The sequence below is a fragment of the Monodon monoceros genome, unplaced genomic scaffold, assembly GCF_005190385.1.
Source record: "Monodon monoceros isolate NGI ecotype Baffin Bay Population unplaced genomic scaffold, NGI_Narwhal_1 Super_Scaffold_4, whole genome shotgun sequence".
Taxonomy (NCBI): domain Eukaryota; kingdom Metazoa; phylum Chordata; class Mammalia; order Artiodactyla; family Monodontidae; genus Monodon; species Monodon monoceros.
Genome location: NW_021703781.1, coordinates 35,731,288 through 35,754,434, shown reverse-complemented (window position 1 = coordinate 35,754,434; position 23,147 = coordinate 35,731,288). Strand labels below are relative to the sequence as shown.

Sequence of the window (23,147 nt, the reverse complement as noted above, 5' to 3'; positions counted from 1 at the left end):
ATACTTCCAGACTACACCACCACCTGGGTACAGTGGGTTGAGTGAAAAAGACCTGGGGTCACTTTCTGGAACAGTTAATAAAACCAGCCCCTGTCAGCTGGCTCAGAAGCCTTTGCTGCTCTGCAGATAGGGGTTTCCCAAGGACTCTTCCCCAGGGTCATGTTGGCTGTTAACTCCCTGGAAGGTCCCCATCCAGGCCAGCCCTGAGACAGCCGGCAAAGGCTGCCATCATCCTAAAGCTGTCCCGTGGAGGGGGAGATGTCAAGATTGAGAACCTCCCAGGAGAAACCCTACTGTCACTTACCTGCATATAAAACTAAGTTTAGTCAATAATCTGAGCTCAACTTCCAAGAAGTAGTTAGAGGCAGATGAGGCAGGTGTTGTACACACACACGTACCACACACACACACACACACACACACACACACACAGAAGAGGACAATAATAATTCAAAAAAGTAGGGAGGCACCCAAACCAGCTGGAAATGTCTCAAAACAGGCCAGTAAATTCAAACAGTGTGCTCGCTTTTACGTGCATCACACAATGTAGACTGATTTGGGAAAGTGGTCCACATTGGTTCATACCAGCTCACACTAGCCATTGATACTGTGATTCTAGCTTGCTACTGCCTGCTTAGGACCAGTTCAGACTCACCCTAGCTCGTCATGGCCTGTGGAAGCCAGACCAGGCCATTTGGACCCAGGTGTGGTTGACTCTGCCCCACTCAGCTCCTGCCTGACTCCCAGGGTCCTGTCCAGGGAGCCTTTCCTGATGCCACGCCTGGCAAGCTCTAACTCCACTGAGAATTTTTGCCATATTTCCAGAGTGGGAATGGAAGAGACAGGTCACCCCACCCCTGCCAGTTTTCCCAGAAGAAAAATGAGATAAATTTACTAAAACTCCATGAATTTATCACACGGTGGAGCAAGTCACAAGTGCATATGCTCTGTGACACTGTAAAAATTGCAATTTATCTTTTAAGATAGAAAATAAAAACATAAGACTGGCACCCTCTGTCCTGGGAGCAACGTGGGTAGTTATGCAGGGTGAGGAAAGGCAGCGGAGCCCCAAGCCGTAATCTCATGCCAGATTCTGTGAGGGGTACTGGGTTCATCCCCATCTGTCCAGGCCATAGTCAGAACAAAGCCCCAAAATACTTGACCCTGACGCTACCCCAGCCTGCTAGGATTGCTCCCTTTCCTGAAATCCACTGACCCAGGGTCTGCTTCTTCAAAGATTTGTGTATTCCCCCAATCTTGATTGAGGCCTCCTCTGTGCCCGTTAGCACTGCCCAAAATAAAGGTTTATTGATTTGGTCTTGCCCTGTTCCACAAGGATAAGGTATGGAAGGCAGCCGTGTTGTTTTACCTCCCAAAGAGCTCTTGACTCTGCCTGTCTCACTCAATCTCATGTTATCATCCCAGCCATCATCATTTCTAACCTGTGGCAATAACATTCTGCCTCACCCCACCCGCTCCCATCCACTCTCCATTCCAAAGCCAGAGCGATCTTTTCATATGTAAATCCAACCTGTACCCACCTCCGGCCTCCTCCTCCAGCCCCAGCTTGGAATCCTTTGGTTGGCTTCCCCATCGCTCTTTGGGTTAAAATCCTAAGTCCTTACCATGGCCCATAAGGCCCCTCTTACAGTCTAGCCACTGGCCAAACCTCCAGCCTCCTCTCACTCTCCAAGCTCCAGCCACACTGGCCTTCTTCCCATTCCTCAACTGTTCCATGGGCCTCCTACCACAGGGCTTTGGCACCCTGTTTCCCCAGCTGGAATGCCTCCTTCTGTCTGTCTGTCTGTCAGTCTGTCTCTCTCTCTCTCTCTCTCTCTCTCTCTCTCTCTCACACACACACACACACACACACACACACACACACACACACACACACCCCTTAACTCCTATTCACCCTCCAGTTCTCAGTTCAAGTGTCGCCAGCCAAGGAAGTGCTCCCACACACCCCAGTCTAAACTGGGTCCTCTGCTCCGTGCTCTCCTTTCCTTTGTAGCACTTACCTTGGGTTGTAGTTGTACACTCCTGGGTGTGACTGTTTGGTGAATAACTGTCACCCCACTAGACTGTGCGCTCCAGGAGAGCAGGGGCCATTTCTGTTTTTGAATATCATTATACCCCAAAGCCAGGCATCTGGTAGGTACTCAATACATTTATGTTGAATGAATGAATGTATGGATGAATGAATGAGTGAGCAGAGGAAGCATTAGCCTGGAAGGCTGAAGCACTGTCTCTGGACCTAACTGGTCCAGGTCCTTAGGAAAGTCAGCCCTCCCTTGATTGATTTATATGTTGCAAATATTTTCCCAATTTGTTGCTTGCCCTTTACTTTTATATCAAGGGCTTTTTTCCCCCAGATGTATATAAGTTTTTAATTTTTAATGCCATCAATCCATCAATATTTTCTCATAGAGTTTCTGCCTTTGTTTAGAATATTTCAAAATAAAATTGATGTTGCGATTAAGGAGGCTCCTTCTTTTAAAGGAGGTCATTAGCCTGATGAGCAAAGCTCCAGTAGCTTGAGCTATTTTCCTTCAAAGGAGTATCAGTGTCTTAGAAGCCCTGATGAATGTGCAGAGCCTGGTCAATACTTTGGGGATACAGAGAGAAAGCTCTATGAGTGAGATGAAGTACTTTCACTGGCCTTATTTTTCTTGATTTTCCCACAAGTAAGCAAACCAACATTTATTTTGTGCCCTCCGTGCTCCAGACATTTCCATTGTACTTATTTAATTCTCATGACTACAGTATGATGAGGCATCATTATTCCCATTTCAACAGATGTGGAAGGAGAATTGTGGGTACCCTGCCAACAAGTGGTGGAACTCATACTCACGTCTATCCAGTGCTGAGGCCTACGCCCTCTCCCTAACCCTACACAGGGATTCACACTGTCCAAACACCACTGCAGGTGGCCCTGCATGTCTCCAGGAGAGCTATAAATTCTTTGAGTAATAAAATGCAGTGTGATTTTTAAGAAGATGCCCACTGCCTGTGAATACATGAAAATTAGATTTGAAGAACTGTTGGAATATTTAAGGTTGGATTATTGATACATAGTAGAGCACTAAGGAAATTAAAAGGCAAAAGCCAGTTATGAACTCCAGGGAAAACAAAAAGTGGTGCACAAAATATTACAGTATACTACACAGCTCAACCGGGGCTAGCAATTACGTAGTACTAACAATGCAAATTCTGCATATTGATCCAACTAAAAGTACACTGGGAGGATGCAGTGGGTGCTTATGTGTGATGGGGACAGGAGAGTGAAGTAAATAAAATCCTCATCTTCCATAGTTAGAGGTCAATAGGTAACATTTAAAATGGAAAAAATCAAGAAGTGATTCAGCATAAAAACAGACCGTAAGTTAATGGAGCAAAATAGAGAGCCCAGAAATAAACCCATGTATATGTAGTCAATTAAGTTACAGCAAAGGAGCCAGCAATATACAACGGACGGTATATGGAAAGGACAGTCTCTTCAAAAAATGGTGTTGGGAAAGCTGGACAGTCACAAGCAAAAGAATGAAACTGGACCCCTCTTTCACCATACACAAAAATCAACTCAAAATGGACTAAAGACTTGAACATAAGACCTGAAACCACAAAACTCCTAGAAGAAAACATATGGGGTAGTCTCTTTGACATCAGTGGTGGCAATCATTTTTTGGATTAGACACAAAAAGCGAAGGAAAGGAAAACAGAAATAAACTAGTGGGACTACATCAAACTAAAAAGCTTCTGTATAGCAAAGGGAACCACTAACAAAATTAAAAGAAACAGAATGGGAGAAAATATCTCCAAATCATATATCCGATAAGGGGTTAATATCCAAAATATACAAAGAACTCATACAACTCAATAGCGAAAAAGAAACAGATTAAAAAATGGGCAGAAGAACTGAATAGACATTTTTGCAAAAGAAGATACACAAATGGCCAAGAGGTACATGAAAATGTGTCACTGATCATCAGGGAAATGCAAATCAAAACCCAGATTGAGATATCACCTCATAACTGTTGGAATGGCTACTATCGAAAAGACAAGAGATATCAAATATTGGCAAGGATGTGGAGAAAAGGGAGCTCTTGTATACTGTAAATTCGTGCAGTCACTATGAAAAACAGTATGGTGGTTCCTCAAAAAATTAAAAATAGAATTACCATATGACCCAGCGATTCCACTTCTGGGTATATATTGAAGAGAAATGAAAACAGGATCTCAAGAGATATCTGTACTCCCTTGTTTACTGCAGCATTATCCACAATAGCCAAGACGTGGAAACAACCTAAGTGTCAGTCAACTGATGAATGGATAAAGAAAATGTTATATATAAAAACATATATATATATGAATAGTTTCCAGCCATGAGGAAGAAGGAAATCCTGCCACTTGTGACAACATGGATGGACCTTGAGGACACTATGCTAAGTGAAATAAGCCACACACAAGACAAATACTGCATGGTATTACTTATATGTAGAATCTAATAACAAAAACAGAAAAAGCAAACTTACAGAAACAAAAAGTAGAAAGTGGTTGCCGGGGCTGGGAGGTGGGGGAAATAGGGAGAAATTGGTAAAAGGGTACAAACTTTCAATTATAAGATGAATAAGATCTGAGGATCTAATGTATAACATGGTAACTATAGTTGATAACCCTGTATTGTATCATTGAAATGTGCTAAGAGAGTAGAACTTAAATGTTCTCGCACACACAAAAAAGATAAATATGTGAGTTGATGCATGTGTTAATTAACTAGATGAGGGTAATCAAGAAAAAGTGAAAGAAAGAAATAGCGATAAACACTATTTGGAAATGTGGAGGTAGGGACTTCCCTGGTGGACCGGTGGTTAAGAATCCACCTGCCAATGCAGGGGACGCGGGTTTGAGCCCTGGTCCGGGAAGATCCCACATGCTGTGGGACAGCTATGCCCGTGTGCCACAACTACTAAAGCCCGAGCACTCTAGAGCCCACGCGTCGCAACTACTAAGCCCCCGTGCTGCAACTACTGAAGCCTGTGCACCTAGAGCCCGTGCTCCACAACAAGAGAAGCCACCGCAATTAAAAAAAAAAAAAAAGAAATGTGGAGGTAAATACCAAAGGAGCCAACTGAAGTGGCTGCCTCTGGGGACTGGGGAAGGGAGGGGGTGGGAGAGCAGGAGCCTGCCAGGTCTCACCCTAAAGCTTGCAGGGCTATGTGAGGTGTGGTCAAGAAGTGATAGACTGGAGGTCACCTGACCTCATACCAGTTCACACTGGAAGATTGTTCAGAGGGGAGTTTCTGCTCTTCAGGGGTGACCATGGGATTCATAGGCCTCCTCTGATTGCTTGGTTCTGAATAGTGTGGCCTTCCCGAATATGCCCATGGTCATCCCATGCTGCCCCCGCCCAGGCTTGTCAGGTGCTCTGAGGGCTCCCTAAGACAGACCACCTCTAGGGCCCTGAGAGTGGGACAGCAAAGGGCCAGTAACCTAATTAGGTGATATGACATCTGCTTTGCCCGAGATACAGAGAGAATCTAAATTCTCTGAAGAATTTAGACCCAGAGGCACATGCACTTGGCCAACTGTGAGCCTGCTATGCAGGAAGGCAGTGAAGGGACCAGGTGATGCGGCAGGGAGAACAGACCCATCCCACATCCAGGTAGGGCTCTCAACAGGGGAGTGATGTGTCTGGACAGAGCGTTAGACAATGGTGCTGGCTGCACCGTGGGCAGTGGGTCTACAGAGAGTGACCCTGAGGGCAGGGAGAAAAGAGATAGATGTTCAGTAAATGCTGTGGGATTGATGGTGTTTCCTATCTGCCATCTGAAGAGGGTGTGAGGGGACAGCAGGACCGTTGTCAGAGCACATCTACTGAGAGCATTCAGCCACTGCCAGGCAGGTTCCCCTGCTTCTGGACACACCCCAGCCCCAGACTACCAGTCCATCTGCTGCCACCGAGGCTCTTGTGCTAGGAGATGAAGGTGGAAGTTTGTGTCCAGGGAACCCAGGCCTCCTCCCTCCTCCTGCCTCTCCTCCCAGATACCAGCTGATGGGAAAACTGAGTTCTTCCATGGGAGATACCCAGAGTCCATAACCCAGCACTCTTAGACACTCAGGATATAAGGCACTTCCAGATGCTGGGCTCCAAGAACTCCAGGCTGGACTTTCGGCCCCAGAGAATTGAAGATTTGGCCATGACCTTCATGTTTGCAGACAGGAATAAATGATTTATTTGCAAGACAGGCCTGAACTGGGTTAGACCTAGGCCGGGAGAGCTGCCTTGGGCTCCCCCAACCAAGGCAGCCAGGGACCCGCCTGACTGCTGAAATCATCTACAGCCTCCATGATTACCTAACCAAGGGTGGAGAATGTATTGATCTAAGCTAATGACCCGTAGGCAGGCAGAAATGAAATTTATAATCAATATTGAATTACATCGACTCCACTGATCCCTGGCTCCTGGTGAATGGCTTGCTAATCTGAGCAGGAGCAGAGGCAGCAAACCTAGGGCCAGCTGCTCCCAGACGAGGTCCAATAGAGGGAATAGAGGCCTCCTAAGGCCTCAGCCTGCAGCAAAGAGAAACAGTACTCACCACCGTTCATCCTTTCAGTGCTTCTCTGTTTACAAAGCACTTTCAAAGTGTCATTCATTTCTTCCTCACCATGGTCTAGGAAGTGGATAAGATTTGTATTTTGCTCTCATTTTATGTGGAAACCTGGGGCTCCAAGAGGCTAAAGAGCCTCCAAATCCTGTGCCCTTTCCATGACCTCAGTTGGCCTCTCCACTCCCACCACCAAACTAGGAAAAGGAGGAAAACTACATTCCGTGTTTCCTGCTCCTACTTGCGCTCCTCTGATTACAGGAGTGGAATCAGTGATCTTGTGCCCTTAAACCTTTCATCATGTGGAAACAGGCCATGGGTAGGAGAAATCCTGCTGGCAGATTTCTTCCAGCCCAGGAAAATCATCTGTAGAGGCACAAGGTCTCTTGGATTTGATCTTTCCCATCTTCTTTGAACTTGAGGATTCCTGTCTTACATCCACTCATTCATTCAGCAAGCATTTGAGAGGCTCTCTGCTACGTTCCAGGAATCAAGCATGAGGAGGGCACCCTCTCTGGCCATGAGAAGCTCACAGATCAACACAGAGATTTGAGAGGCACGTGTCCGGCCAGAAGTGTGTGCCATCTATGGGGTGGCATGATGGATGGCAGTCAAGCCCCTGCTTTGGGAACCTGCTAGAGGAGTCTTCACATAGTAGGAAAAGGCTGCACCAACACTTCAAGAGTGTCAGGGCTCATCAGGTGGGCAAGCACAGAGGTGCAGCTGCCTGGCACAAAATGGCCTTTGTGGGGACCAGTCGTTGATCTGGAAAGAGTGGGGTGTGTGGTATGAGTGGGAAGTGAAGCTGGAGACCTGACTGCACACAGGCTCACCGAGGCCGTCTCATCTTCCCGACTTCATACCCATGTCGATGATGGCTAAAGCATAGCCTCTTTGAAGGAGATGCAGCAAGAGGGATCCCACCATGGCAGGATGGTTGGAGGTCCAGCCTGTGGATAGAGGTTAGATGATGTCGATCAGGCTTGTCCTTCTCAAAGAAAGGGGTTTTTCATTAGTCTTGGTAGGAAGGGGTTAGGGTTTGGTCTGTTCTAGGGCAGGGACATGGGTCCTGTGAGAGTCAGGGTTAAGAGCCTGGGAGCCAGACTTTCTGGGTTTAACCCCATGCTCTCTCATCCTGCATGTCTTCCTGTTCCGTCTGCTGGGCACACCCTTTCTCCCTCCCAGCCTTCCATGGTGTAGGGGAGGAAAAACTTTTCCTCTACCCTCTTAAGTTCTGCACCTGAGGGCTGCTGATTAAATTGCTAAAAGATTAACAGGAGAAAGACATATAAATTTTATTGATAGTTTTAAGTGTATGGGCAGGTGCTTTATAGAAAAGAGGCAGTTAAACCCAGGGTCAGTAAACTGTGGGAAGGTGACGAGGAAAAGTATGGTAGATAGGGGTTGTTTAGTAAGGTTCATTATGCAGACTCAAGTCATCTCCTGATGATAAGAATCTCATTCTCCTTTTCCTGGTACAGGAGTTGCAAGGCACCTTTACAAAGGGAAATTTATGCCCTGCTTTTGAGCAGAAAGGGAGAGGGAAAAGAGCTCTTCCTTTGTGCTGTTTCTCAGTTGCCTTCAGCTCAAAATAATCAATATGCCAAAGTGGCATATTTGGGGGTGTCATAACCTGATCCCTTTTAACAGCTTACTCCATTCTTTCATCCAGCTTCAGCCTCACTTCTGGCCTCCCAACCTCCCAGCCTGACTTCCTTGCTGCTGCCTTCACGCTCTCATTTCCCCTTATATGTGCCGAGATGACAGACTCTTGTATTTGGATGTCTCTGTTCTCCCTTTACTTGTACCATGGCAGGCACGTGCCTTTCATTTCCATACCCCAGTGGCTTGCACAGGGTGGACACCCAGGAGGCCCTATAAGCCCCATGAATGGATAAAAGAATACTGGATCCAGTTGAACCTGGGGGTTCACACTGCATGGAAGTGCAGGTCAAGCAGTTTGGGGGTTGCCCTGCCTCCTGCACCCCCTCGCTGAAGACCAGCACCAGCTGAGTCAGGAAACAGACCCAGGAAGAGCCAATAAAAATAATGGTAAAGAAAGTGATCTTTTATGTTGATGTTTTGAAAGCATTAAAATAATCATTTTGGAAAAAATCCAAACTTTCTAGACTCCCTCAGAGTTATATTAAAATTAATACTTTTTACTTAAGGGGGGTGGTAGGTTTCCCCTTTGTCCTTCACCTTTCAGGCCCCTAAGTGAGACCCATTAGGAGCGCCTGGCTGATTCTCTAGACCCCTCAGATGGGGGACTTAGCAAAGAACAGATGACCAAGTGGAGCCCAGAAAGAAGCTAAGTAACTAAACAAAATTTTTAAAGGTAGGGGGCACTCAGGAACCATCCTGTAATAAATCATCTGAGGCTCATGCAGTGCTCCCAGGACAGCACAGGAACCTGGTGAGGCCCCCTTGTCCTTAGCTGCAAATTGCATTAACTTCATGAAACCGGCTCGTCTGGCCCCCTGCAGAGTGCCCCTTCCATTACCTCACCTCTCTCTTCTCCATTAATCTTTCTGCCTCAATACTTATCCTTTAAATCAGTTCAGCTCTGAGAGCCATCTTGCTCTTTCCCCAGCCCGGCTTTAAAATCTCATTGATTTTATAAATCAATTGTGTTTTAGTTCAAGTGCGGCCACTCCTCCACGCTCTCGGGGCTGCACTAACAGAGCTACAGATGGAAAAACAGCGTGCCAATGCCCCAGCAGCTGCCAAGGCCAGTGCTGCCACAGCGTGGTCATACGGCCCTGAAAACGATCAGGTGTGCTAGGTGTGGATCTCCTAAATAGACCCTGAGATGAGCAGTGTATGTGGTAATTTCGTAAGCAGGTGCTCCCAAGGGACACCAGTGAGGGGTGGCAGCGGGGGAGCAGCACCGGGACAGGGAGAGCCAAGCTGGGGTGCAAAGCCAGTAAAGGAGGGGTCTCAGCCTGAGCCCCAGGGAAACTCTGAACGTGAATTGCACCTCTTTATCCCTCCAAGTGGTGTCCAACTAGAAACAAGGCTGCAGGGGCTTTCAGGATCCCATATGCATGAGTCTTTGGCCAAGGGCTGTGGGGCGAGGGAGGGATGTAAATTCCTGGGCACTTCCAGTTCTCCCACTGCCTGCTCAGAATGGCTCCAATAACCCAAGGACAGACTTCAAAACGGGCCAGCAGCCCTGAAAAACCACCCGGGGTAAGCTGTTGGAAGTAAGGGCGCATAAAGACAGGAAAAAGGAATCAAGGGAATTTGGGCAGAGCGCTGACACGTTCCACTGTGTAAGGTATCTTTAATGTGTTCTCAGCCATTTCCAAGATGCAGCAGCTGCCAGGTATTCTCGTTGAAACACTGGGGGAGTGAATGACCTGCACACCCTTGCTGAGCCCCTCCTCATGCGAGATGGGGTGAAGCAGACAGGCTGGAGTAGACCCAGGCCCAGTGGAGGGGCTCACCTATAGAGAGGGGGCCCCTGACCTGATCCCGTAGAAGGTCCACAGGTGGGCCTGGGCCATGCTTCCATGAAGCGTCGTCTGTTCAGCCTGGATGCTCCGAGTAGGCAGAGGCTAGGCATCTCTTTGTGTTGTGCTCCACAGCCCAGCGCAGTGCTTGTTGCAGATAAATACGCATAAACATTTATCAAACTTGTGATATTTTAATTGCTATTTTAGATCTCCTGAGGGGATTTAGCTCCATTCCAAAAGAACTCTCTCTTTTAAAGTTTTTATTTTAATTTATGTAAGCAATGCATGTATAAAACCACAATACTACAGCCCCATCCTCCCCTTCATGACCAAAGTCACTGTTACAGGTGTGACATGTTCCTTCTATGCAAATGCATGTACCCACTGAATATACCTTGTGAATATACCTTTTGTTTAAGGGGTTGTGTTTTTCTTCCCTTTTGTATAGTTTTATAATTTGTGTATTTTTCTGCTATTTGCTCTCTTCCACCGCTATAATAGAACTTAAGTAAATATTAAAGCAGAAAAGGGGAGATGGAAAGGTTGGGGATACATCTTCTTAAGGGTGGTCAGGAAGTCCTCACTGAGAAAATGGCATTTGAATAAAGAACAAAGGGGCTGAGAGGAAGCCCTATGGGGCCAGGGATGGCAGGTGCAGAGCCAGGAGGCCGGTGCATGACTGGCCTGTTTGAGGAACAGCAGAGGCCAGTGTGGCCAAGAGCAGGGAAGTGCAAGGAGGTCCAAGAGGCCACATGGCCAGGTCCCAAGGACCCTTGTAGGCTGTAGTGATGGCTCCTACTTTTACTCTGAGTGAGAGGGGGAGTCCTGCAGGGTTTTCATAGGGAAGTAACATGGTCTAACTCCCATCTTTAAAAACTGTCTCTGGCTGCCCTGTTAAGAAACTGCAGTGGGGGGATGGCAGATGGCAGACTGGAGAAGAGGCTGTAGCAGTAACTCAAGTGAGAAATGATGGTGGCTGGGAATAGGCATGTCTGATAGTGTTTCCATTGACTGAGATGGGGGAAACCATGAGAGGAGTAGGTTTGGGGGTGGGGAAAGACCAGGAGTTGAGCTTTGCCATGAGATGCTGGAGGTGGATGGTGTGATGGCCGCCTGGGTCTGGGGTTCAGGGCTGAGCTCTGCACAGGTGCCTTCCACACATCGATGGTGTTTTAATCCATGAGATGGAAGGAGATCACCGAGATAGTGAGTGTGGACAGAAATAGAGTCCAAGGACTAGCCCCTGGTGCTGGACTTTAAGAGGTGGGGATGATAAGACTGAGAGTAGTAGCCAGTGAAGAAGGGGAGAGGCAGGAGAGAGTGGTCTTGGAAGCCAAGGGTAGAAATGGTCACAGAGGCAGGAAGGACCAACTGGGGTCAAGTGGTGTAAGGGGAAGGAATGGATGGGCTGACTTGACCTTGGATTAAGCAACGTGAGGGTCACTGGTGGCCTTGATAAGAGTAGTTTTGGTGGTACAGAGGTCGGGGAAGGCTGACTGGGTGGGATCAAAAGAGAACAGGAAGCAGTTAGGGATGATGAAAAAATTCTAGAAATGAATGGTGGTGATGGTTACATAGCAATGTGAATGTACTTAAAGCCACAGTAAACTGTACACTTAAAAATGGTTATAACGGTCAACTTTATGTTAAGTGTATTTTACTACAATAAAAAAGGAGAATCGGAGAGGAATTGGAAAGAGTGAAGACACCTCTTCTGAGGTGTTCGTTGAAGAGGGGAGCTAACCGTGTTCGCTCATAGACATTCATCTCATTCTTTTTAACTTCTGTTGTGCATCCTGTAATGTGAATACAGCACAGTTTATTTGGCTATTTTCCTATTGTTGGGCATTTGGGTTTTTCCATTATTAGGGATCACTCAGAGTGCTCCAAGGGCATCCTTGGGTGTGACTACCTAGGCACTTGTGGTTCTTTTTGCAGGAAAGAGGTAAGACACGGAATTTGCTGGGTTATAGAGTGGGCATGTTTACAATTTTAATAACACAGCCCAATTGCCTTCTGTAAAGCAGCTTACAATAACTCACAACACATGATATTACTGAATTTTAAAAATGTACCTGCCTAAAGGGGACACAGTACTGCATCATAAAATAGCTATAATTTGTACTTCCCCCTGATTACTACTGAAATCCAGCATCACTACACATCTTTATTGGCTGTTTGTATTTCCTCTTCTGTACATTCACTTCTTTAATTTCTTCAACTCTGACAAACAAAAGATTTACACTTCCCAATCAGAGAAGAAAAAGAAATAAAAGGAATATAAATCCGAAAAGAAGAAGTAAAACTGTCACTGTTTGCAGATGACATGATACTACACATAGAGAATCCTAAAGATTCTATCAGAAAACTACTAGAGCTAATCAATGAATTTGGTAGAGTAGCAGGATACAAAATTAATGCACAGAAATCTCTTTCATTCCTATTCACTAATGATGAAAAATCTGAAAGAGAAATTAAGGAAACACTCCCATTTACCATTGCAACAAAAAAAAGAATAAAATAACTAGGAATAAACCTACCTAAGGGGACAAAAGACCTGTATGCAGAAAAATATGACACTGATGAAAGAAATTAAAGATGATACAAATAGATGGAGAGATATACCATGTTCTTGGATTGGAAGAATCAACATTGTGAAAATGACTATACTACCCAAAGCAATCTACACATTCAATGCAACCCCTGTCAAACTACCAATGGCATTTTTCACAGAAGTAGAACAAAAAATTTCACAATCTGTATAGAAACACAAAGGACCCCGAATAGCCAAAGCAATCTTGAGAAAGAAAAATGGAGCTGGAGGAATCAGGCTCCCGGACCTCAGACTGTACTACAAAGCTACAGTAATCAAGACAATATGGTACTGGCACAAAAACAGAAAGATAGATCAATGGAACAGGATAGAAAGCCCAGAGATAAACCTACACACATATGGTCACCTTAATTTTGATAAAGGAGGCAAGAGTATACAATGGAGAAAAGACAGCCTTTTCAATAAGTGGTGCTGGGAAAACTGGACAGCTACATGTAAAAGAATGAAATTAGAACACTTCCTAACACGATACACAAAAATAAACTCAAAATGGATTAAAGACCTAAATGTAAGGCCAGACACTATAAAACTCTTAGAGGAAAACATAGGCAGAACACTCTATGACATAACTCACAGCAAGATCCTTTTTGACCCACCTCCTAGAGAAATGGAAATAAAAACAAAAATAAACAAATGGGACCTAATGAACCTTAAAAGCTGTGCACAGCAAACGAAACCATAAAAAAGATGAAAAGACAACCCTCAGAATGGGAGAAAATATTTGCAAACAAAGCAACTGGCAAAGAATTAATCTCCAAAATATACAAGCAGCTCATGCAGCTCAATATCAAAAAAAAAAACCAACCCAATCAAAAAGTGGGCAGAAGACCTAAACAGACATTTCTCCAAAGAAGGTATACAGATTGCCAACAAACACATGAAAGGATGCTCAACATCACTAATCATTAGAGAAATGGAAATCAAAACTACGATGAGGTATCAACTCACACCGGTCAGAACGGCCATCATCAAAAAATCTACAAACAGTAAATGCTGGAGAGGGTGTGGAGAAAAGGGAACCTCCTTGCACTGTTGGTGGGAATGTAAATTGATACAGCCACTATGGAGAACAGTATGGAGGGTCCTTAAAAAACTAAAAATAGAACTACCATACGACCCAGCAATCCCACCACTGGGCATATACCCTGAGAAAACCGTAATTCAAAAAGAATCATGGGGCTTCCCTGGTGGCACAGTGGTTGAGAGTCCGCCTGCCGATGCAGGGGACACGGGTTCGTGCCCCGGTCCGGGAAGATCCCACATGCCGCGGAGCAACTGGGCCCGTGAGCCATGGCCGCTGGGCCTGTGCGTCCGGAGCCTGTGCTCTGCAACAGGAGAGGCCACAACGGTGAGAGGCCCGCGTACCGCAAAAAAAAAAAAAAAAAAAAGTCATGTACCACAATGTTCATTGCAGCTCTATTTACAGTAGCCTGGACGTGGAAGCAACCTAAGTGTCCATTGACAGATGAATGGATAAAGAAGATGTGGCACATATATACAATGGAATATTACTCAGCCATAAAAGAAATGCAATTATAATTACAAAAGCAAAAAAAAAAAAGAAATGCAATTGAGTCATTTGTAGTGAGGTGGATGGACTTAGAGTCTGTCATACAGAGTGAAGTAAGTCAGAAAGAGAAAAACAAATACTGTATGCTAACACATATATAAGGAATCTAAAAAAAAAATGGTTCTGATGAACCTAGGGGCAGGACAGGAATAAAGACATAGACATAGAGAATGGACTTGAGGACACAGCAAGGGGGAAGGGTAAGCTGGGATGAAGTGAGAGAGTAGCATTGACATATATACACTACTGAATGTAAACTAGATAGCTAGTGGGAAGCAGCTGCGTAGCACAGGCAGAGCAGCTCCGTGCTTTGTGACCACCTAGAGGGGTGGGATAAGGAGGGTGGGAGGGAGACGCAAGAGGGATGGGATATGGGGTTATACGTATGCATATAGCTGATTCACTTTGTTATACAGCAGAAACTAACACAACACTGTAAAGCAAGTATACTCCAACAAAGATGTTAAAAAATAATTTTTTACACTTCCTTGATAGGAAAAGGGCATGCAAGTTCCCTGGCAGTCCAGTGGTTAGGACTCGGCACTCTCACTGTTGTGGCCTGGGCTCAGTCCCTGGTTGGGGAACTAAGATCCTGCAAGCCACACAATGAGGCTAAAAAAAAAAAAAAAATCAGGGCTGGCCTTGCACCTTGATGCTGCCTGCATAGGCCTTTGTCCTCCTATGATAATGAATGAACCTTTGGGTCCTTGCATTCCATTTCCTCCACCCAGGGTTCTGACCTTCTGAGTTGGAGTGACTGTTGCTGTCATCCCTGGCAGCCTCTGTCACCTTGCGGACACTTGGGCGCACTCCTTTGCAGGCTGCTTTTCTCCTCCCTTCCTGGCATCTCTGAGCTGAAGCACTTAGGGCCCTGCTCAGTCTCGGTTTTGCTGGGGAAGGATTGTAGCATCCTCGGTGACCAGCACTGACTGGGCTTTGAATCCTGGCTTCGCCACATAACAACATTGTTGTGTAACCTTCAGCTTTCTTCCTCTGAGTCTCAGTCAGAACATCTGAGAACTCAGGATTATTCTGAGGAATAAGTGAAATTACTCATGTCAGCTGCTGGGCTCCCACCCCCAACTCTGGCCCTTGCTGGCACTTAGGCATGTCTGTCCCTTCCACTGCCACCCACCCTACCCTCACCTGTCCACCCATCGAGTTCCTTCTTTCTCCCATTTTGACCCCTCCTGGGCCAGCATTTCTAGGAAAGCCAGCCCAGTGCTAATGCAATGAGAGCCGAGTCTACCAACACCCAGCAGCTGTTCCAAGCTAAGCCCCCATCACCACCTGAGCAGGCCCTGAAGGAGGGAGAATTTGTATTCACAGACAAGGCTGTGCCGCTTATGCATGGTGTGACCCCTGTTGCTGAAGAACACTTGTTGTAAGCATTAGATGAGCAATTCATGAAGGATTTTAGCGCAGTGTCATTCAGCAGATCCTGACTGAGTGCTTCCTATGTGCTGGGCACTGACCTGCAGCACCTCTCTCCTGAGCTGGCTCCGTCCCCCGCGTCGCATTTCCCCTGGACACATCCTCTTGGATGTCAGAGAGACTGCAAAATCTAACATGTGCACCATCTTGCTGCCCCTCCTTGACTGCTGGCCTGTCCCCCTCTCCATGCCATCAGTCATCAGCCCCGCCTCCTAAATGTCTCTCAGGGTGGCCCCTCCTCTCCACCCTCCCAAAGACTCACCCCCAGCCTCTACCCTCTGTCTCTCCTACCCTGGCTTGTCCTGTCAGCTTTCCCAGTTTCCCAACAGCCTGGCTTCCAAGTAAGGATCTCAGGCCTCCAGGGCTCCTGGATGAGTCTGCAGGCCCTGGGCTCAGGGTCTCCTTGCTCAGACCTGACTGCCTGGACTGAGACCCCAGATTCTGAATTTAGGATTGCTCCAAACAGGCATGCGCTCACACACCTCACAAGCTTGCAAACACACTCACACTCATACACATTCACACATATGCATGCATCCACACTCTCAGACATACTTACAAACATACCCTCATTGTACACTCACAATGACACACATGTGTGCACACACTCTTGCACACTGCAGCATGCACACATACACATTCACAAGCATATGATTGCAAACACATGGATGCACATGCACATACTCTTACACACTCATGCACATACATACTTACATACTAGAAAAAACACACACTCATGCACACAGATTTTCCCAGGAGGGAGTTGGACCCCCTAGCTCTCCATGGCCCTCAGTTTTGGGGAGAGGTAGATACATGCACTGCACAAACAACAGTACTATACACCAGACTGTTATTCACACTATTCTAAAGGTGAAATTGAAGTGAAGAGAAAGAGACTAATTTTAGTGGAGTGACTCTTGGAGAGCTACATGAAGGAGGTGCAACGGGACCCAAATGTTGAGTGGAAAGTAGGACTTTGACAGTGAAGATGAGCAAAAGGGCATTACACTGGGGAGTTGTCCAGTGTGACTAGACCCCAGGGCAGTGACTTTTGGAATCACCTGGGCTGCTTCAACATCCAGATTCCAGGTCCTTCCCCCGGAAGTTGTGTTTCAACAAACCTGGAGACCGGATCTCCTAAGGTCCCAGGTAGGCGTTTTCAACAAACCTGGAGACCGGATCTCCTAAGGTCCCCGGTAGGCGTAATATGCAGGCACCTTCGGCAGCCGTTAGCCCTGGGCTGACGGGGAGGTGCGTGGTTAGGCAGGGGTGGCGCTGTCCTGTGAACCGATCGTGACGGCCAGGCTGAGGTTGGATTTTACTCTGCACGTAATTGATAAATGCCCTAACTACTGTGGAGAAAAGGAGTAAAAGCTGATTATATCTGCGTTTAGAAAAATTTCCTCGGCAGCTGCGTATCTCTTCTGGAGACTCCAGCAGAGGGCAGGGAGCAAGAGGAAGGCGTCCAGGCGAGGGATGATAAGAATTCGAATTGATTCAGTAAAACAGAAATGAAAAGAAAGAAGAGTGCAGGGCTTCCCTGGTGACGCAGTGGTTGAGAGTCCGCCTGCCGATGCAGGGGATGCGGGTTCGTGCTCTGGTCCGGGAAGATCCCACATGCCGTGGAGCGTCTGGGCCCGTGAGCCATGGCCGCTGAGCCTGCGCGTCCGGAGCCTGTGCTCCGCAACGGGAGAGGCCACAACGGTGAGAGGCCCGCGTACAGAAAAAAAAAAAAAAAAGAAAGAGTGCAAAGAGAGAATCTTCAGAATTTGCACACTAATTGGCCGTGGGACTTGATGGGGAGGGGGTTTGTCAAAACAACTCCAAGATGTCAAGATTGGCCGGTCCCAGTCATGAATCCTTGGTGAGCAGGGGGTGGGGAGCAGGCTTGGGTGATGTGAGTAGGCAGTAGACGTTGAATTTGAACATGGGCACAGGCGACCATGAACCATCCCTATGGAGATGTCCCCCATGGAGATGGTTTAACGTGAGCCTGAAGTTTCAGAGAAAGATCTGGGCAGAAATAAAGACGTGGACTCATGATGGAATGGAGGGCAGCTGGGGCAGCCCTGGGCAACAGCAGGACTTTCGGGGAGAACAGGAGGAACTGAGACCAGAACGGGCTGGGCAGGTGGTAAGAGACGTAGGTGTACCAGGCAGTTGGGCTCTGCAGTGGGGGCGGAAGGAAGAGCTTCAGGAAGAGGGTAATCAATGTGCCTGAGCACCAAAGTGTCTCAGAGGCTGAGAATCAGAACCAGACTGTCGGATTTCATCAGAGCAGTTTCCAGGAGAGGACAAAACCTCCAAATGCAAGGGGTTGGCAGGGACTGGGGGGTGAGGAAGGAGAGACTGGGAGTGTGGTCCATCCTCTCAGGAGATGCTTGTCAGTGCGAATAGGTGACCGCATCAACCCGGCACACTCGTTGATCTGAGCCAAGAGGTAGCAAATGCTACTCCTGTTCCTTCTTTGCAAATTGGAGTGCCCCCTCCCCTGAGGTGGGCCCAAACTCTGGTCATCCTTCAAGGCTCCTCCTCTGGGTGGCTCTGCAAATGTCTACAGCGGAAAGGTGCACCTTCATTTAAGTGTCTGCAGCCTTTGCCCGTCCACATGGCCTGTGGCTCTTCCATCTCTGTGTGGCTCTTCTTTATGTTATTTCTCCTGCCAGCCTTGGGGCTCTGGGGGAACGCAAACAACTTGGGGTTCTGCCCCATACCTGGAGGAGCTCCGCAGACTTGGAAGGCATGGATGAATGAACGAGTGAATGAATGATTGTGCTTGTGAGCCGAAGAACTTGACTTTGAGGAGGGCAAAGAGCACCCTCCTCCTCCCCAGGTCACAGGCCTGCTCCTGGGCCAGAAACTCCAGAGACTCCCCGTAGTTCTGGAGCCTTAGAAGGTTAGAGCTGTTTGAGTTGAAATCTTGGCTTAAATGTTTACAGAACTGGAATATTTACATGGCTTGATTCAAGGAAATGCTGAAGACAGGAACAGTGGTTATTAATAAATCATAACAACAATGATTTTCCTTTCAAGATGCTCTATGGGCCTTATAAGTAATATCTGTGTGATTGAGCGGCTGGGGGACAATCCGGGCTGGCTGGGCAGCCTAAGTAGCATCTACAGGAAGCGCCTCCCTGGTGAACTGAGGGGAGCAGAGGCTGGCCTCTCCTCTCCTTCACTGGAGCCCTGCTTCTGCCAAGGACAGTTGATTCTGCAAATCAACTACACTTCCATTTAAAATAAAAGAGTAAGCCAAAGTAGCCCATGATGTTTGACAACCATGTCTTACATCCGTTACCTGCCTGGTGTGGTGATGAGAGCCACAAGTGCAGAACTAGATAAGACGTCATGTCCTCCCATCCCTACCCCTCAGTCTAGAGGGGCAGAAAGGCAACCACACAGATTAATAAATACCAGCCATGGACCACGTGTCCTGGTAGAGGAGGGAATGACTATCTGGAAGGGATCAGAAGGAAGGTTCTGTGGAGTTGGATCTGGAAGGATAAATAGGAGCTCACCATGCAGCCAAGCCAGAAATTGAGTAGGAAAGGGATGGCAGAAACAGCTGTGGGCTGCAGGGACCGTGTGCTCCCGTCATAAGTTAGGACCCGTGGTCTAAGAATTCTAAGTGTGGGCACATTCGGACTCAGAGTTGTTCCTCCGAAGTCCAGGATGGCCCCTCCTAGTGACCACTGCAGCAGTATCCTTGATACTGGCCAGAGAGAGGAGAGAAGCTTTCCCCAGGACAGAGGGGAGAGCGAGGGGAAGGGGTAGGGGAGGCATGGGAGGGGCAAGAACTCAATCACTGTGAAGGGCAGTACCAACCCTGGCAGAGCGCTGCTCAGTGGTATCTGCGGAGCAGGAGTGCTCGAGGCACTCGGTGGCTCTAGGTAGGAGGGACGGCCCCTTCACCCTCCAGGGAGCCATCGACAAGTCACAGCAAGCAACTGTCGCAGAGGCCCTGCTGTGCAGGCCCAGCTGCCAGGATGATCCCAGGGAAGCATCAAGGTGGTTTGCCAGGTGGGATGGGGGTTCTGGGCAATGGTGCTGAGATCTGATGCTGCCAGGGGAGAGGTGCCACGCAGGTACCAGGGAGGGAGTCTGCTGGGGCCAGCTCCCTTGGGGCCGGAGTGACAGGAACCCTGCTAGAATGTGAGCTCTAGCAGGATCCAGATGTTTATCTTTCTTATTTTTCTTATTTCTTACTGCTTTTCCCCAGCACCTATAACAGTGATTGGTACATAGTAGGTACTAATAAATAGTTGCTGAATGAATGAATGAGTCATTGAACAAATGGAAAGCTGGATGGATGGATGGGTGCATGGAGGCATGGATGGATGAACAAACCTGGGGAAAGGCAGAATCTTGGATCCCAGAGACAAAGCAGAAACTAATCAGGCAGGCTGTGCACTCCCCCAGGTGGATGACCTTGGGCTGTGGTGCTGAGGGGTCCCAACCCATGTCCCTTTGAACCCAAGGGGGAGATAGGCCAAGCATGATTATGCCCTGCTGGGCGAAGCTCCCATACTCTGGTCACCGGGCAGCTGGGATGCCGGGGTGGGGCAAGGACTGACCCCTGGCCTGCCATCCTTCGTGCTCACTGTGTGTGTGCTTGGCTTCCAGCCCGCTCCAAAAGCCTGGTGATGGGGGAGCAGAGCCGGAGCCCTGGGCAGCCACCCTGCCCCCGCAGGCTGGGCCCCGTCCTGAAGGCGGGCTGGCTGAAGAAGCAGAGGAGCATAATGAAGAACTGGCAGCAACGCTGGTTCGTGCTGCGTGGGGATCAGCTCTTCTACTACAAGGACAAAGATGAGATCAAGCCCCAGGTGAGGAGCGTGCGTCCTGTGTCCAGCGGGCATCACAGCGGGGCTCCAGGCGGGGGGGCGGGCGTGTTTAACTACGTCCAGGAGAGGGGAGAAGGCAGAGAGTGTGACCCTGCCGTCAGCACCTCCACCCCTCAAGCACCAAGCCCCTGACTCCACTCAGCATGACATTTCACTGGGATTTCCAAAGTGAGCTTTATCCCCTGCTACCACGTTCCCGGTATCACACCTTGTTTTACTGTGACACATCCACAGCTTCAGTGATGGAAATGTTTCCTTATAATGGTGATAGAGAACATCCGTCCATGGCTTAAAAATACAACTCTTCCTCATGTCCTTTTCAGCCTCTTAGTGCTTCCAAGGAGGACACAGGTGCACACATTCCATTCCTTCCATTATGCAGGGAAACGGGCACCCAGACAAATCTAACGTCATACTGAATTCTGGCTCGCGGTGAAACCCCTGTGTCAGAGGCCTCTGCCTCTCAGGGGAGGCTTCTGTTTTCCACCAGCACTGTAAGCTCCACCTCAGGCGCTTAACACGTCTGCCTTTCCACCCAGTTCCACTAAGTTCGCTCACTCAGAGCAGTCGGTGGCCTCCTCCGTCATGGTGCAGCCTGGTCACAGTTGCCCTGTGCAGACATCATAACCGAGCTCTCTGCATGCTGCCGGCCAGGGCGGCTGGGCTTGCGGAGCTTGGGCAAGCTAACCCTTGTTATGGGATTCAGACAGAGAAAGGATGTCTGGGAGCTACCCTCGCTTCTCTTGGGGAAAATGGGGAAGGGAACTTGAAGGACTTCTTCCAAAGGTGGCTCCTAGTCATTGATCCAAGTTGGAAAGAAAAGGGAGATACCCTTGTTTGGGGTCAGGGGTCACAGAGCTTTGCAGGGCTGTAGCCTGTGCACATCCAGCAGTTCCACGGTGTGCTCGGGGGCCTGGGGGGCGGGGAGGGGGCTCTGTGATGGGCAAGGTGGAAGGAGGTACCTGGGCACAGCACGGTATCACGTCGTCAACACAGCGAGAAAATGACCCTGTCACTCCTCTTCCAAATTTTCTGAGTATGAAGAAGGAATTGTCCTATCTTTAACACTTCTCCAATACTTGGGACCCTCCCTTAAAAACATGGGACTCTGGGGGTGGGAAGGAGCAGGCCTCATCTCAGAGACCTCAGTGGCACTAGTCACCAGCTGCAAGTAAATAACTTTCTGTCTTCACTGTATTTATTCTAGTGGTTAACTTTTGTTTATGGAAAGCCATACTGGTTTCCATTCGTGAGAGTCATAGCATGTTTTTGTTTCTAAAATATATCTAAGTTAAAAACAAAAAGTGTTGCACAGCAATGTGAGTGTACTTAATGCTACTGAACTGTACACTTAAAAATCATTGAAATGGTAAATTACATGTTATGTACATTTTAACACACACACAAACAAGTGAGACTGCTTAAGGAAAAGTTTTACACCAATACCAGTAGAGATGAGAGGTGAGGATGACAAAAATCATGAAGGTGGATCGAAGCTAAAGTTTAGGGAACTCTGATCTTGTCCAGCCTCCCAGGCTTTATAAGGAAGGAATAGAACTCCCAGAGAGGTGGAGTGGAACAAACAGGAACTTTGAATTTGATCAGAATTAGGTCAGTCATGCTAGCTAAATGACTTGGTATAAGCCACTTAATTTTTTTTTTTACTTTCAGTTTCATGATTACTAAAATGGAGACATTATTACCTACCTCACAGAAATGCACTAAGAATTAGATTGTAGAACATATACGTGACGGAGCACAGATCCTAGCACCTGGGATACTTCAGTCTGGGTACCCTCACGCTCCCTCAGCCCTGCCCCTCAGCCTGCTTCCCAGATCAGGAGCCACACCTCTGGCTTGCCCACCGCCATCTTCCTCCTGGCTTCTGCGTTTTGTGTTGAAGACCAGCCTTGGCCCTTCAGTGGCATCTTGGCTTTCCTGGCTGTCCTTTTGGTGACATGTCACTCTGATGATGGTGATCAAAGTTGCCAGAGTCCCTAGCACCTCAGAGCCCTGCCTATGGCCCCTACTGTCATCCCCCTCCTGGCCCGCCCACAGCACCATCTCCTGGAAGAAATGCATTATGATGTTGGGTGAACCCAGTGGACTAAAGTAACACACTGAGGTCACCAGCCTACGTGTGGACCCCTGCCCCAGGCTTCCCCACATATTCTTCACGGTGAGTCTCAGGTGGCCCTCACCTGTCACTGCAGCTCCAGAAGGAACCTCCATCCCCCAGATTTCCCAGACTGGACATTCTTCTCCCTCACCTGCCACCTTCTCCAGACTTCAATGGCTCCTGGTGGAAATAGCTAATTGAATGGAAGTAATGACATCCCCAGTCACCAGCCTGGGCAAAGGAGGAGCCCTGGGGCCTGACCCAAGCTAAACCAGCGCGGTTGTCACCAGGGAGCCATTGGATCCCTGAAAAGAGCCAGCATCTCCAACAGATGCCAGCATCATGCCCAGGGCTCCTCTTTTGGCCTCTCCGGGTCTCTGCCAGATCCTCATGGGGGATTATTCTTTTCCATAATCCCCCCTCCCCAACAAAGCCTGACTGCTCTGGCAGCCCTGTTGCTCAGGTTCCCAATCTCAAGGAGACTCTTGGTCAAATTTGACTCA

The 23,147-nt window shown here is 47.9% G+C and overlaps 1 protein-coding gene across 3 annotated transcripts in view; it reads left to right on the top strand.

Annotated features, from left to right (window-relative positions):
* The window catches only part of ARHGAP22 (Rho GTPase activating protein 22), a 211,167-nt gene that overhangs the window by 48,778 nt on the left and 139,242 nt on the right, over window positions 1–23,147 (top strand). For all 3 annotated transcript variants that reach the window (XM_029201107.1, XM_029201105.1, XM_029201106.1), the window contains exon 3: window positions 20,308–20,507. In XM_029201107.1, coding sequence (XP_029056940.1) covers window positions 20,308–20,507 — 200 coding nt within the window. The remainder of the gene's footprint in view (window positions 1–20,307; window positions 20,508–23,147) is intronic.